This window comes from Elephas maximus, chromosome 14 (assembly GCF_024166365.1).
Source record: "Elephas maximus indicus isolate mEleMax1 chromosome 14, mEleMax1 primary haplotype, whole genome shotgun sequence".
Taxonomy (NCBI): Eukaryota; Metazoa; Chordata; class Mammalia; order Proboscidea; family Elephantidae; genus Elephas; species Elephas maximus.
This window is the reverse complement of record NC_064832.1, coordinates 94,106,550-94,121,745: the sequence shown is the minus strand read 5'-3', so window position 1 is coordinate 94,121,745 and position 15,196 is coordinate 94,106,550. Positions and strand designations below refer to the sequence as shown.

The 15,196-nt window shown below is 42.6% G+C and overlaps 1 protein-coding gene across 4 annotated transcripts in view; it reads left to right on the top strand.

The window, feature by feature from the left end:
• HSPH1 (heat shock protein family H (Hsp110) member 1) overlaps positions 1-13,052 on the top strand; it is a 30,512-nt gene extending 17,460 nt beyond the window's left edge. Inside the window, exons 12-19 of one of the 4 annotated variants that reach the window (XM_049853262.1) lie at positions 1,010-1,141; positions 3,756-3,893; positions 4,769-4,894; positions 9,810-9,917; positions 10,240-10,359; positions 10,921-11,082; positions 12,110-12,345; positions 12,494-13,048. In XM_049853262.1, coding sequence (XP_049709219.1) covers positions 1,010-1,141; positions 3,756-3,893; positions 4,769-4,894; positions 9,810-9,917; positions 10,240-10,359; positions 10,921-11,082; positions 12,110-12,316 — 993 coding nt within the window. In that variant the 3' untranslated portion in view covers positions 12,317-12,345; positions 12,494-13,048. Of the gene's footprint in view, positions 1-1,009; positions 1,142-3,755; positions 3,894-4,768; positions 4,895-9,809; positions 9,918-10,239; positions 10,360-10,920; positions 11,083-12,109 lie in introns of all 4 variants that reach the window. The other 3 variants (XM_049853265.1, XM_049853264.1, XM_049853263.1) reach the window with 3 other exon arrangements.
• The last annotated feature ends 2,144 nt before the right edge of the window (positions 13,053-15,196 follow it).

Here is a 15,196-nt window from a genome sequence, read left to right as displayed (position 1 = left end):
GGAAGGTGTGGAGTACCCGGGCCAGGGACTCCGCTCCGTTCTGGGTGCGCGTGAGGAGCCTCGACACGCTGACCGTAGTCTCGCTCTCACCCAGGAGAGCTTCTCTAGGGAGGGAGTTAGCGGCCAGCGCCGTGTGTTCTCTCACTCGACCGCGGGAGGCGGCGTGTCCGTCTGCTAGTACGTTCTGGCGTCACAGATGGAGACACGTCACGGGTGCCTTGCTTCTGAACAACCGCAGCATCTGCCTTAGGGTCTTCAGGCTCCGAAGGAGAGTCATGGGATAGTTAGGGCTGGGCAGACAGTAGTTACGTGAACCTTTCAGGCTTCTCCAGAGATGGGGAAAGATGACATCAGCACCGATTTGCTGGGGGTTGGGAGCCAGTAACTGACGAAAATCAGAAAACTTCGAGGGATCGTTTTCCGTCTTGAGCAGAATTTTCATCAGGATTGCTAACACGTAGCATAATAGTTATTCTTTATCCTGAGGCCTTTGTGCCGCACAGATAGCTGGACCACAGAAAGCAAGCAGGGACAGAGAATGTCTCAGGGATCTCTAAGCTGAGATGCTGGCCCCCTGGAGACCTGATAGTTGGCTCTTCTATTTAATTGTTCCGTGAACTGAGATGGAGCTCTCAGGATGCATGGTGGCTGCTGTCAGGTTGGGTTTCGGAAACTTGTTTCTGCAACAGAGGCCTGGAACAGTAACCTCCTTCCTGTGCTTCTGAGGGTTCCTGTCATACAGCGTCAGGTGAACCTTTCTTACAGGCGGGTACTTGACTGCCACGTTAACCAGATGCCTGCCCGTGTGACCGAACGATACCATACAAAGCATTTCTTACAGGTTAAAATTTTTTAGGAGTCTTCAACTGTGTGCGTTTTGCTTTTACCCAGGACCCTTTTTTCCCACCTTGTAGGAACTGAGCGTACTGTCTTTGGTGCCCTATGACTTGTTAAACCTATGCAAGTACGCTTGCTTTCTACATCCTTTGTGCCTGGGCTTTCATTGCAGAAAAATATCCAGCCAGACAACAGTGACGCTGGAGCACAGCCCCAGGTACAAACTGATGGTCAACACACCTCCCAGTCTCCCCCTCCACCTGAACTTACCTCAGAAGAAAACAAAACCCCAGATGCTGACAAAGTGAGTGACTCTTCCGGTTCGTTCCGTTAGACAATGTCGCACCGTGTGATTGTTAATACCATTGAATCTGCAGCTTTTCAAGAGCAAGCGCTAAGTTATTCTTTGTAGGGTCTGTTTCTGTTAATTTTCTGTGTCTCTTTCAACTAAGACCAGTTAGAGGTACTCACACTCAACTAAGGGAGTGGAACATGTTACTTCAGAGCAGAAAACCTGCCTGAGTAACTGCCACTGTGCACACCAAGGGACTGATGAGAGGGTTTGTTGTTTTCTCCAGGGCAGAAGTGTTTGCTAATGCTAGGGGTGCACGTAGATACACCCCAGCTCTGTGGTTAGTTTTCACTTGAAACAGATGATAAATACACGGGCTACAGGAGGAGCCTAGGAAACTTTTCTCAACCTCTTGAGATAAATTGTCAAGTACAAATAAATTACGATGATCTGGCAATAACCAGTGTGTATCTCAAAGTCATTGTTCTCTCACGCCGCTTCCGTGACGTGTGTCGGAAGCAGAGTTAACTAGCGTTGCTTTGGACTTGGAAGAATTACAGCTTCAAATCAAGCCTTTGCAACCTGTGTTCAGGTGGATATTTAGGAAGTTTCCATGTTACTCCAGATTGGCCTGTGCTTTGCCGGACGTCATTCTCTGTGGACGTTACGTGTAAATTACTAGCGTGTTGTTGGTAGTTTTCTTTCACGTTCTGAAGATGAGTTCTTTACCCTCAGGTGTATTACAGGAACTGTATGTTGGGGTCAAAGGACATTTTTCACCAGGTGAAAGTTTCCAGTTCTTAATTACCCCTGTCCTGATTGGTCCTGCGGGGTCCTAATACGGGCTGTAGGTCTTGACTTTGATTTCTGAAAGCCTTCTTGGGTGTCTCCATTAGGAGTTAATGGTGATTCTGGAGCGTCACTTCCTTTGCAGATGGTAGTGGCCTAACTTCCACAGCACTCTCCTGACTTGTGCTGATGGCATTGGTGCCCAGTGCCTGTCGTTGGGTAGAGTTTCACGTTCCTAGCTTAGGCTGGGCCGCTAGCCTTAAGCCCTTTGGAATACAGTTATACACTCTGAGAAGGCCTCGTCCACACCACGTTGGAGTGCCATTTTGTGAAACATTGGTTCTGTCATGAGTTGTACTGTCAGATAGTCTGCCCTGGCTTAGCTGCCATGCGTGCGTTACTATGTGTGTGTCCCACACATCCCTGTCGCCCACCTGGATATGGGTGTCATCTGATCCTTTCTTTCCTCTAGAGGGAAAGAGAGATGCTGAGGTTCTCCTGTGTGCTAGAAGGCCGAGCATAGGGGTGCAGGCTGTTGACTAGGCCGTTGCTGTTGGCGTGACTCACAGCACTTCGTAGACGGCTTTATCTGAAATCAGAGTCTGAGAAACCTGGATTCCAGTGCCTTCTGTCTTTGTAGTAGTAGGCCAGTCATTTACCTTTTTTGAGTCTAAGTTTATTCTGTAAAGTGTCTAGAATTTTAACAGCCTTTACCACCAAAATCCATTGTCATTGAGTCGATTCCAACTCTCGTAGCGACTCTGTAGGCAGAGTAGAACTACCCCGTAGGGTTTCCAAGGCTGTAGCCTTTACGGACGCAGATTGCCACGTCTTTCTGAAGCAGAGCAGCTGGTGGGTTCGATTAGAAGCCAAGCACTTACAGCTCCGCTAAGTTACCTGATGGCTGTGATTTTTGCTCCGTATGGACCGGTGTCTTCCCATTTTACCATCGCAGTCAATTTGGTACATGTTATACCTCGGTTCCATCTAGTCTGTGGCTACAACTGAGTCTTCTAAATTGTGTTTTTGTCATTGTGTGAGTAGGAACCTGCAGCAATGAAAATTCATAGAAGAGGCTTGGAAAATTAAAGGCCACAGGAGATAATTACTTCTTTAGCCCTGTATTTACATATATTAAAAGGTTTACAATAAATTACTAGCATCTATTTGCCAGTTTTAAGATTTGACTTACCTGTTTTTATTTACGAGAGTTGCTTACAAGAAATGTTTCAATTTCAAAGCAGATAGTAGGAATAAGAAATATGTGTATGTGTGCATGTACATATAATCTAAATCAGTTGGAGATTTTAAAAAGTGCTCAGCAGGCATGCTACTAATTATTGTAAAAGCAGGCAGAATGCTGGGATATAGGGAATGTGTGTGTATAATAATAGGAACTGGGTTAATCCTAACATGTTTACGATAGGATAGTAACTTAAGAGTCTTAAGTTACTATCAGATGCCAGACTTTATAATTTAAAGATGTGGGTAGTTGGAAGAGACAGTAGGAAGTCACAAACATACTTACAGGGATTAGAAAGTAAAGACCTATGAGAGAAAAACTGGCGTGAGAGATCCTGTTTGAAGTTGAATATGAGACAAGAAAAGTATCCGGCTGCGTTCCTGAAGGAAGGTGTGGCATGTTTCGGTTTAAAAATTGCAGCCCTGATTGAAAATGGGCAGGTAGAAATAAGGTGATCTTACGTATTCTTCCAGCTTAATGATTGTAGAGAACTCGCTTGCCTAAGTCATCAATAAGCATGATAGGGAGGGGTCCCCCCCGCCGAGGATTGCTTATGAATTCCCCCCTCCTTTTTTTTTTTTTAAACCACCCAAGGCAAATGAAAAGAAAGTTGACCAGCCTCCAGAAGCTAAAAAACCTAAAATAAAGGTGGTGAACGTTGAGCTACCTATCGAAGCCAACTTGGTCTGGCAGTTAGGGAAAGACCTTCTCAACATGTATATCGAGACAGAGGTAAGTCCTTCAGTTAAATCTTCTAATTTTGGAATATGCTTAGTTGTTCAGCCCTGTTACCCGTATTTCTAGCAGGTGAATGGCTGTGGTTACAATTCTTTCCCACATCCCAAGTTTTACACAGTTTAGGGGATAGGATCAAGCTGAAACAAATGGATTTTTCCGTTTAACTTTTTAACGAACTTTGTTGTCGATTACGTTCCTTATTGAGGGGTTTGGTTTTTTTTGGTGCCACCAGTCATCCTGTTTGGTGTAAAATGCACACCCAAGGTCTCGCAAAGAAATCGGAGGCCACGTATCCGCACAGAGCACAACACAGTGGGGAGTTTCAGAACATGCTAAATACTTCTGTTAAAACTTGTTGTGCTTTTTTGACAGTAATCTGAGATTCTAGAATGATCTTGAAATAATTGAGGTTTTGTTTTCCTTTACTGAGATGGAGACTGTTTTGGAATATGTTTAACAGTTTTATCTTAAAGCGAATTTATCTTTAAGATTGTGGTGGCAAAGTAGTTGTGACCAGTATACACTGGCCAGTGTTGAACCCAAGGTGAGGCAATTATATGCTGCTCCCAGGCAAACAAATTGTACGTAAGCAGTGGATTTATTTTTTTCCCATTAGTATTAAATATGAAAATAATTTATTGTATGATGTTTTTAAAACAAACTCGGTGTGTGTGTATTTAGAAGATAAAAAACTTTGTAGGGTTTATAGGAAGAGTTTTATGAGGTATGAATTAGAGCTGTTAATTCTTTTTTTTTTTTTTTTTTTTTTTGTATAATTATTGATTTGCTAACACCAGGGTCCTAAATAGTTAAAATTTAAAGTATAGGTGACAGAAAACTGGACTAAGCTTCTTTCTGTTTCCTGACAGGGTAAGATGATAATGCAGGACAAACTGGAGAAAGAAAGAAACGACGCGAAAAATGCAGTGGAGGAATATGTGTATGAGTTCAGGGACAAACTGTATGGACCATATGAAAAATTCCTATGTGAGCAGGTACGCTTTTAGAGCTCCGCTGCACAGATGGTCTCGTACAAAGCATTCACTATCAAATTAGACGTTTAAGTCTCCATTACAGATCATGTAACTTGAACCTTTTCAAAACAGTTTGAGAATACCAAAACCCAAAACCAAACCCATTGCCGCTGAGTTGATTCCAAGTCATAGCGACCCTACAGAACAGTAGAACTGCCCAATGGTTTCCGAGGAGCACCTGGTGGATTTGAACTGCCGACCTTTTGATTGGCAGCCGTAGCACTTAACCACTGTGCCACCCAAAATAGAAGCTATAAGTCACCGGGAAAGCAGCTCACTGGTGATGAGCTTGTTCTTTCTCACCCTCCAGAAAACCCATCGAGCATATTCTCAGAGTCTGTGGTATTGCATTTATGGAGGTTAGAAGATAAAGACAATTCCTGCTTTCAAAGACCTCTGCCTTTTTTTTATGACTGTGGCCTGTTGGTAGCTCTTTTTGTTTTTATCTTCTAAGACTGGTTCATCCTGTCGTTCCAAAGTTTATCTAGCATCATTATTCCTTTACCTGTTTTTTTTTTTTTTTTTTAGTTTTTATTGTGCTTTAAGTGAAAGTTGAGAAATCAAGTCAGTCTCTCATACAAAAATTTATATACACCCTGCTATATACTCTCAATTGCTGCCCCCCTAATGAGACAGCACACTCCTTCCCTCCACTCTCTATTCTCATGTCTGTTCAGCCAGCTTCTGACTCCCTCTACCCTCTCATCTGCCCTCCAGACAGGCGATGCCAACATAGGCTCATGGGTCTACTTGATCCAAGAAGCTCACTCTTCACCAGTATCATTTTCTGTCCCATAGTCTAGTCCAATCCCTGTCTGAGGAGTTGGCTTTGGGAATGGTTCCGTCTTGGGCTAACAGAAGGTTTGGGGACCATGACTTCTGGGGTCCTTCTAGTCTCAGTCAGACCATTAAGCCTGGTCTTTTTATGAGAATTTGAGGTCTGCGTCCCACTGCTCTCCTGCTCCCTCAGGGGTTCTCTGTTGTGTTCACTGTCAAGGCAGCCATCAGTTGTAGCCGGGCACCATCTAGTTCTTTTGGTCTCAGGCTGATGTAGCCTCTAGTCTGTGTGATCCATTCTTTCTCTTGGGCTCATAATTACTTTGTTTCTCTTGGTGTTCTTCATTCTCCTTTGCCTCAGGTGGGTCGAGACCAATTGATGCATCTTAGATGGCCGCTTGCTAGCATTTAAGACCCCAGATGCCACTCTCCAAAGTGGGATGCAGATGTCCTGTGAGGCCATGGTCCCCAAACCCCTGCCTCTGCTACGCTGGCCTTCAAAGCGTTGTTTATTGGGGAAACATCTTTGCTTTTAGTTAGTCCAGTTGTGCTGACCTCACCCTGTATTGTGTTCTCGTTCCCATCACCTAAAGTAGTTCTTACTTACTATCTAATTAGTGAATACCACTCTCCCTCCCTCTCCCCCCTCCCCAGTAACCATCAAAGAATATTTTCTTCTGTTTAAACTGTTTCTCCAGTTCTTATAATAGTGGTCTTATATAATATTTGTCCTTTTGCAACTAATTTTATGCAGCATAATGCCTTCTGGATTTCTCCATGTGATGAAATGTTTCACGGATTCATCATTGTTCTTTATCGATGCGTAGTATTCCATTGTGTGAACATACCATAATTTATCCATTCATCTGTCAGTGGGCACCTTGGTTGCCTCCATCTTTTTGCTATCGTAAACAGTGTTGTGATGAACATGGGTATGCATATATCTGTTCCTGTAAAGGCTCTTACTACTCTAGGGTATATTCCAAGGAGTGGGATTGCTGCATCCTATGGTAATTCTATTTCCAGTTTTTTTAGGAAATGCCCAATCGATTTCCAAAGCAGTTGTAGCATTTTACATTCCCACCAGCAGTGTATAAGTATTCTAGTCTCTCCGTAACGTCTCTAACATTTATTATTTTGTGTTTTTTGGATTAATTCCAGCCCTTATTGGAGTGAGATGGAATCTCGTAGTTTTGATTTGCATTCCTCTAATGGCTGATGATCATGAGCATTTTCTCATGTATCTGTTAGCTACCTGAATGTCTTCTTTAATGAAGTGCCTGTTCGTATCCTTTGCCCATTTTTTAATTGGGTTATTTGTCTTCTTATAGTTGAGTTTGTGCAGTATCATGTAGATTCTAGAGATCAGGCGCTGATGGGAAATGTCATAGCTAAAAACTTTTTCCCAGTCTTTAGATAATCTTTTTATTCTTTTGGTGAAGTCTTAGGATGAGCACAGGTGTTTGATTTTTAGGAGCTCCCAGTTACTTAGTTTTTCTTCTGCATTGTTAGTAATGTTTTATATACTGTTTATGCAGTGTATTAGGGCTCAGCGTTGTCCCTATTTTTTCTTCCATGATCTTTATCATTTTAGATCTTACATTTAGGTCTTTGATCCATTTTGAGTTAGTTTTTGTCCATGGAGTCAGGTATGGGTTTTGTTTCAAGTTTTTGCAGATAGGTATCTGGCTATGCCAGTACCATTTGTTAAACAGACTGTCTTTCCCCCATTTAACTGACTTTGGGCCTTTGTCAAATATCTGCTGCACATACGTGGATTCATTTATGTCTAGATTCTCAGTTCTGTTCCATTGGTCCATGTATCTGTTGTTGTACTAGTACCAGGCTGTTTTGACTACTGTGGTAGTATAATAGGTTTTAAAATCAGGTGGAGTGATTTTAAAAAACCACTGTTTTTTTTTTTTTTTTTTTCCAGTAATGCTTTACTTTTCCGGGGCCTCTTTCCCTTCCATATGAAGCTGGTCATTTGTTTCTCCATCTCATTAAAAAATGTCTTTAGAATTTGGATCGGAATTGTATTTATAGATCGCTCTTTTTTTTTTTTTTTTTTTTGGTAGAATAGACATTTTTACTATGTTAAGTCTTCGTATCCATGAGCATGGTATGCTTTTCCACTTACATACGTCTCTTTGGGTTTCTTGCAGTAGTGTCTTGTAGTTTTCTTTGTATAGGTCTTTTACATCTCTGGTAAGATTTATTCCTAAGTATTTTATCTTCTTGGGCGCTACTGTAAATGGCATTGATTTGGTGATTTCCTCTTCGATGTTCTTTTTGTGTTGGTGTAGAGGATCCAACTGATTTTTTGTATGTTTATCTTGTATCCCAATACTCTGCTGAACTTTTCTATTAGTTTCAGTAGTTTTCTTGAGGATTCCTTAGGGTTTTCTGTGTATAAGTTCATGTCATCTGCAAATAGAGATACTTTTACTTCTTCCTTGCCAATCCAGATGCCCTTTATTTCTTTAGCTAGCCTAATTGTTCTGGCTAGGACCACTAGCACAACGTTGATTAAGCGTGGTGATAAAGGGCATCCTTGTCTGGTTCCGGATCTCAGGGAAAAATGCTTTCAGGCTCTCTCCATTTAGGATGATGTTGGCTGTTGGCTTTGTATAAATGCCCTTTTATTATGTTGAGGAATTTTCCTTCTATTCCTATTTTTCTGAGAGTTTTTATCGTGAATGGGTGTTGAACTTTGTCAGATGCCTTTTCTGCATCAATTGATAAAATCATGTGATTCTAGCCTTTTATTTATATGATGGATTACATTGTTTTTCTCATGTTGAACCATCCCTGTATACCTGGTATGAGTCCCACTTGGTCATGGTGAATTATTTTTTTGATGCGTTAATGCTCTTGGCTAAAATTTTGTTGAACATTTTTTCATCTGAGTTTATGAGGGATGTTTAGGTCTGTAAGTTTCTTTTCTTGTGGTGTCTTTACCTGGTTTTGGTATCAGGGATATGGTGGCTTCATAGAATGAGTTTGGTAGTGTTCCGTCCTTTTCTATGCTCTGAAATACCTTTAGTAGTGGTGGTGGTAACTCTTCTCTGGAAGTTTGGTAGAACTCTGCAGTGAAGCTGTCAAGACCAGGGCATTTTTTTGGGGGGGGGGAAGTTTTTTGATTACCTTTTCAATCTCTTCTTCTGTTATGGGTCTGTTTAATCTGTTGTAATATCACCCATCTCATTTCTTATTTGTGTTACTTGCTTTCTCACCTGTTTTTCTTTTGTCAGTTTTCCTTTAGCCCTATTTCTGAATTCCCAAAGCTAGTGTGACTCTGAGTATATCCCAGAAGCACAACTCTGAAAGATAGGACTTGAAAAAAGTGTTGGCTAGGTAGAAATCTCTGGTGATTTTAGGGATTAATCTTGAACTGAAAAGTCATTGAAACTTAGTCTGTTTTAGCCCTAAGATCCTTGGGTTACTTCGTAATATACTTCAGTTCTCAGCTCTGCTCTAACAGTTCCTGGGTTACTTACAGTTGGTGTGACCTAAACTAGGTTAGACCCCTGCCAAGGAGAGAGTGAAGCAAGTACCTGGTATGACTTAAGAATGTTTTTTTCATGTGTTCAGTGGTCAGACTGTGAGCTTGTAAAACTTCCCTTTCAGTATTTGATAGTCGTGAAAGCAGAAGGAAAGTTACTACTCAGGACCACATTGTTTGCGGAAACGAGGTCATTGCTGTCCCGTGACTGTATATGGATGTATGGATTGACCATAGTTGGAATTTTGTGATACGGTATTACAGTGAATAAGAGTAGTGACTTCATCCTGTCACTTTACCTAAACCTGTCAGTGTCTTCCCGCGTAATGAGACCAGATGCTCTGGTCAATATTGTGTCAAGTATCGTGTTGAACTAATGAACAGTCGAGTGCTTATTGCTCTGGGGGATACCTGTTGGTGAAGAGAAGCCAGCTAATCACAGTGCCTTCTGCAGATGTGGGGAGTAATGCGTCTTAGCTGGTTGAAGTAAAGGTAGAAACCTAGAGTTTCACACTTCTGAGACTGACACTTCATTGTGAAATTTTTTCAAGCAAGATTGCCACAACTCTTGATGGTCATGTTTCTTGTATATAGGATCATCAAAATTTTCTGAGACTCCTCACAGAGACTGAAGACTGGTTGTATGAAGAAGGCGAGGACCAGTCTAAACAGGCCTATGTGGACAAACTGGAGGAGTTAATGGTAAATCTTCCCCCCGACCCCCCAATAGTAACTGTGTTTTAGACTGCTATTGTTATTGCTGTTAGGTGCCATCGAGTCGATTCCAACTTATAGTGGCTCCATACGTGTAGCACTGTCCCACACGGTTTTCTAGGCTGTCATCTTTATGGGAGCAGATCCACCAGGTCTTTGTCCCACGGATCTGCTAGGTGGGTTTGAACTGCCAGCCTTTGGGTCAACAGGCAAACACTTAGCAGTTAACTGCGCCACCAGAGCTCCTTGTTTTAGACTAGAGACCGCTAAAATATTCTAACAACTATTATGTTATTACGTTTGATTTTAGAAAATAGGCACTCCAGTTAAACTCCGGTTCCAAGAAGCTGAAGAACGGCCAAAAACTCTGGAAGAACTAGGACAGAGGCTGCAGCACTACGCCAGGATAGCAGCTGACTTCCGAAACCAGGTCAGTCTCAAAGAGTCAGGAGCTAGCCTAGGCTTTCATAAGCCAGGTGGCACTTGCGAACCCAGGTCAGTCTCACACATAGTCAGGAGCTAGCCTAGGCTTTCATAAGCCAGGTGGCACTTCAGAAACCAGGTCAGTCTCACAGAGAGTCTGGAGCTAGCCTAGGCTTTCCTAAGCCAGATGGCACTTCAGAAACCAGGTGAGTCACACACACGCAGTCAGGAGCTAGCCTAGGCTTTCTTAAGCCAGGTGGCACTTCAGAAACCAGGTCAGACTCACAGTCTGGAGCTAGCCTAGGCTTTCCTAAGCCAGATGGCACTTCAGAAACCAGGTCAGTCTTACACACAGTCAGGAGCTAGCCTAGGCTTTCATAAGCCAGGTGGCACTTCAGAAACCAGGTCAGTCTCACAGAGAGTCTGGAGCTAGCCTAGGCTTTCATAAGCCAGGTGGCACTTCAGAAACCAGGTGAGTCACACACACAGTCAGGAGCTAGCCTAGGCTTTCCTAAGCCAGATGGCACTGTCAGATAGTTCTGTGGAACGACTGTGCTCTCTCCCTCAGGATGAGAAGTACAACCATATTGACGAGTCTGAGATGAAGAAGGTCGAGAAGGCCGTTAACGAAGCGATGGAGTGGATGAACAATGTCATGAATGCCCAGGCTAAAAAGAGTCCTGATCAGGACCCAGTTGTGCGTGCTCAGGAAATAAAAGCAAAGATAAAGGTGTGTGTGGTCGCCTTATATTTATTGCTCTGTTTTTGTATGGACTCAAGTCGCCAACGTTTGAGTCCTAAATAGAGAGGTTTTCCCATATGTGTTCTCTCTCCTAAAGGAAAGTGGGTTTTTCTTGATAAAGGACTAATACATGCTCATTGAACTTCAAAAACATAAAGTGAACATAACTTGAAATCCTACCTGATTCTGACCTGAATCACGTTTCTTAGTTCATGGCTGCTGTCACAAAACATAGAAGACCTCACAAGTTTGTTCAACTTCAGTTTATTCATTGCATTAAACAAATGCATTTGTTGAGGGCTAACCGTGTGCCAGTGTAGATGTTCCGTTTACAGAGAGAAGTCCGTACTCCAGGGGAACTAACACGCTAGTGGGAAGGAGACTCGGTGAACAAGGACGTGTGGCACTTACCGGGTGCTCAGATGGTGGCAAGCGATGTGGGTCAGAATCAGGTGGGAGAAGGTTCTGGATAGTGGAGTGGAGCCAGAGTGGTATTTTATCAGCGAAGGCCTTGCTAAGTGTGCAAGGCTTGAAGGAAGTTGGGAAGAAAAAAAAAAAAAAGAAAAACTGCTTTCCCTCTAAAGTAACATTGAAACACAATGAAGGTGAATAGAAGGAAAACTGGGCTTCTTAAGGCAGTGGCCATGAGTTTGCAGTCTAGCTCTTTGCTCCCTGGATTTCTGATCTTGAAGTTACACTACTTCTCTCTGAACCGTTCTCCCTTGCGTGAGACAGGGATGATAACTCCCACCTGTTAGTAGTAGTGTGAGGATCGGGTGATATAACATATTGAAGTACTTGGCAAGTCCCTGACACGTCTTAGTATTTTCTGCTTTTTTGAGCAGGCTTCAAGCTGTGGTTTTGGGCAGATATAACCAGCAAATGAAATTCTTGGACACGTGTATGATTGGAGTTGATAGAAAAATACTGAGTCCTGTATTGGGGTGGTAAATAGTTGAAAATGAACTGGATAGATCTCAGGTGATCTGATTACTGGTTGTGTTGCTTTTCTTAGGAATTGAACAACACCTGTGAACCTGTCGTAACACAACCCAAACCAAAAATCGAATCGCCCAAACTGGAAAGAACTCCAAATGGCCCAGATGCGGATAAGAATGATGAAGACATAGAAGGCAAAAGTCACTTCAGTGCTGAACCCGCACATCAGAACGGTGACTGCTACTCTGATGAGAAGAACTCCATCAACATGGACTTGGACTAGATGACGTTAAATTAAGTATTTTTGCCATAGTATGTGATTCTACATAGCATACTGAGACTATTTATATTTTCTTTTTTAAGAATGTTTAGGAATTTTGTGTATTATATGGAAAAAGAAAAAGCTTATGTCTGTAGTCTTTATGATCCTAAAAGAGAAAATTGCCTTGGTAACTTTCAGATTCCTGTGGAATTGTAAATTCATACCAAGCTTCTGTGCAGTACTGCCGTTTGCATCCCTGAGGGTGAAACTGACCTTGGTCTTCAGGAGGAAGAAAAAGCAAACTGCACTGCTTGTTCAGGAGGGTCGTGATGGAGTCATTGGGCGTTGGTTCCTGCCAAGGCAGTTTTCTTGCATCTTGCTCTCCGTCTCAGCATGTGTGTGGGTGTGGATGTTTATACACAAGATTATGCCTCCTTCCGTAAGGGCTTTCTAACATGAATTCTCTCCAATAGAACATGACTTTTTGCTTTGATATTAAAAATTCAACAGCTAGTGAAATGTGTTAGCAGCATGCAAAACAAAAAACTTTAAACTCTCTATCTTGCTATCCAGTCCATTGTCACGTGAAGGTGTGAACGTGAGGTGTTGACCCTGTTACAGCTGACATTGTGGAGCCTGTGATGAGCTTTAAAATAAAGTTCACTCATGGTGTCATTTCTAAACTGGTGGTTTTGTCACTTGCTTAAAATGGGACTTTGGGGAAAGAGGAATATAAATAATGGTAACATAAATTGATGTACTTGCTGTGAAAATCAAATTCTAGTGTTCCTTATGTGTTATCTCTTCTCAGTGAAAATGGCTTTTTCCTGATAGAGAGGTAATCATGCTCATTAAATTTTAAAAATATAAAGTGAACATAACTTCAAATTCCAGCACCCAGAAGAAAGCCAGTTAACATCTTACTACATGTCCTTCAAGGTATTTTCCCCTAGTGATGGGTGGGTGGGTGGGAAAGGGTGTGTGTCTTACCCGTTTCATAGCCTCTTCGTGTTGTTTTTCCTTTTTTAAAGCTCTGTATACCAGGCAGAGTGTCAGTAACCGCAGACAGTGTTACAACTTCACGTCTGCACGGAGTTCCATTATAACACCTGTTGCTGTCGCGTCAACTCCGATTCATACCGACCCTATTGGACAGAGTAGAACTGCCCTGTAGGGCTTCCAAGGAGCGGCTGGTGGATTTGAACTGCTGACCTTTTGATTAGCAGCCGTAGCTCTTAACCACTGCACCACCAGGGCTCCTCCATTATAAAGGCATACTTAATATTTTAACCAACCCCACTTTTGATGGATTTAGTGTTTGTCAAGTGTTTGCTGTTCTAAATACTGCAGTGAATTTTTTTGTCCATCTAGTTATATTCTCCAATGACAAAATTGTGTTGGGACTGGGGCGGGAAGCAGAAACGCCCCCTAAAAATGAGGAAACAAGTAACCACGCTGCCCACTACCTTGCAGCAGTTTCTGCTCATTTTATGGTCCTGGTGCCAACTTCCCCATCGAGGGATTAATCTCCTGACTGTTGCCAGTCTGTCACGATGGCTCCTATTTAGCTTCTGTGTGCCAGGCACTGTACGTGTGCTAGCGAATTGGAGCCTCAGAACAAGCTGTGGAGGTAAAGGAATTATCCCAGGATGACACAGGAAATAGAAGCATTAGCAAAACAAGCTCCTGCGAACGGAGCGCTCAGGGTGCTCGATGGCACTGTTAGCCATTGTAGAGAGGTGACTTTTCTTCATTTTAACACCCGATGAAATCACCTGTTTGCCTGTCCGTAGTTCATGAATTGCCTACTTTATTTACCCTCCTCTTTGATGTCGGTTTTAAGTAAAATGCAGATATTAGGGCTCTTAACCGTCATCAGATTCCCGAGTTTGTAATTGTAAATCTGTTATACTATTGAGAAATTTGAAATTTTTATGTTGTTAATCCAGATTTTTTGTTGTTGTTAAACATGAGCGAGAAAACAAAATTTCTTCTACCCCAGAATAGTTTTTGATGACGGGGAAAGCACCGGGCTGGCCTAAATCAGTCTACCTTTATTAAGTGTTAGACATTTACCATAACATCACTCTTTCCTGTGCAGACACTGTGTGTGTAGATGTGCGTGTGTGTGTTAGTGTACAGACACAGATAAGGGATACAGATAGGCTCAGCTGGTCATAGTTTAGTTCAGCTTTGTGACATGGTGTCACTGAATCAGTCAACTTCACATACAACAGCCTTTTTTTCCTCCCCCCCGCCGCCCTTTCCATTTTTTGCTGCGTTAATGCTTTCCCCTCTGGCGTCTCGGTAGGTGTGGTGTAGAGCAGAGACGTCTAACCCTGCACTTCGTGCCTGTCATTGCATTTTTCCTCGTTCTTCCTCTCTCCCCACCTCCCCCTGAGGTATTGTTTTCCAGCTGTGGGCCTACCAAAATCAATGAGCTCGTTTATTTTTTCAATATCAGGTGCACATTTAAATTACCATGCTTCTAAACAGAGCAATGGTACCGCGTAGACACATTCTGAGTCTCCAGAAAGACCTCTTTATAACCTCAGATGCTCAGGGAACAAGGCTGTGCAGATGGGGAGGCTGTGGGATCTCTGCGCGCTCCCGTGTTTCCTAGTGAACACGTTTGGTGCTGTAAGCCCCAGTCGGTGAGTAGGTCATACTGTGTGATTGGTATTCTAGGAGGCTGCTGAGGGAAAGCCTAAGACATATTCTTTTGCTGACAGAACAGGTGTCTTTGAGATGTAACATAACCAGTGAGAGCCGTAGTTCGTGAAATGACCTTTTTTCCAGTTTATGAAAAGGCAAGCACTTCTTGGGAGTCCACGTGTTTTGCCAAGCCCTAAATCAAAACAGCATCCACCAGAAAAACAACAAAAAAAAAACCAAACCCGT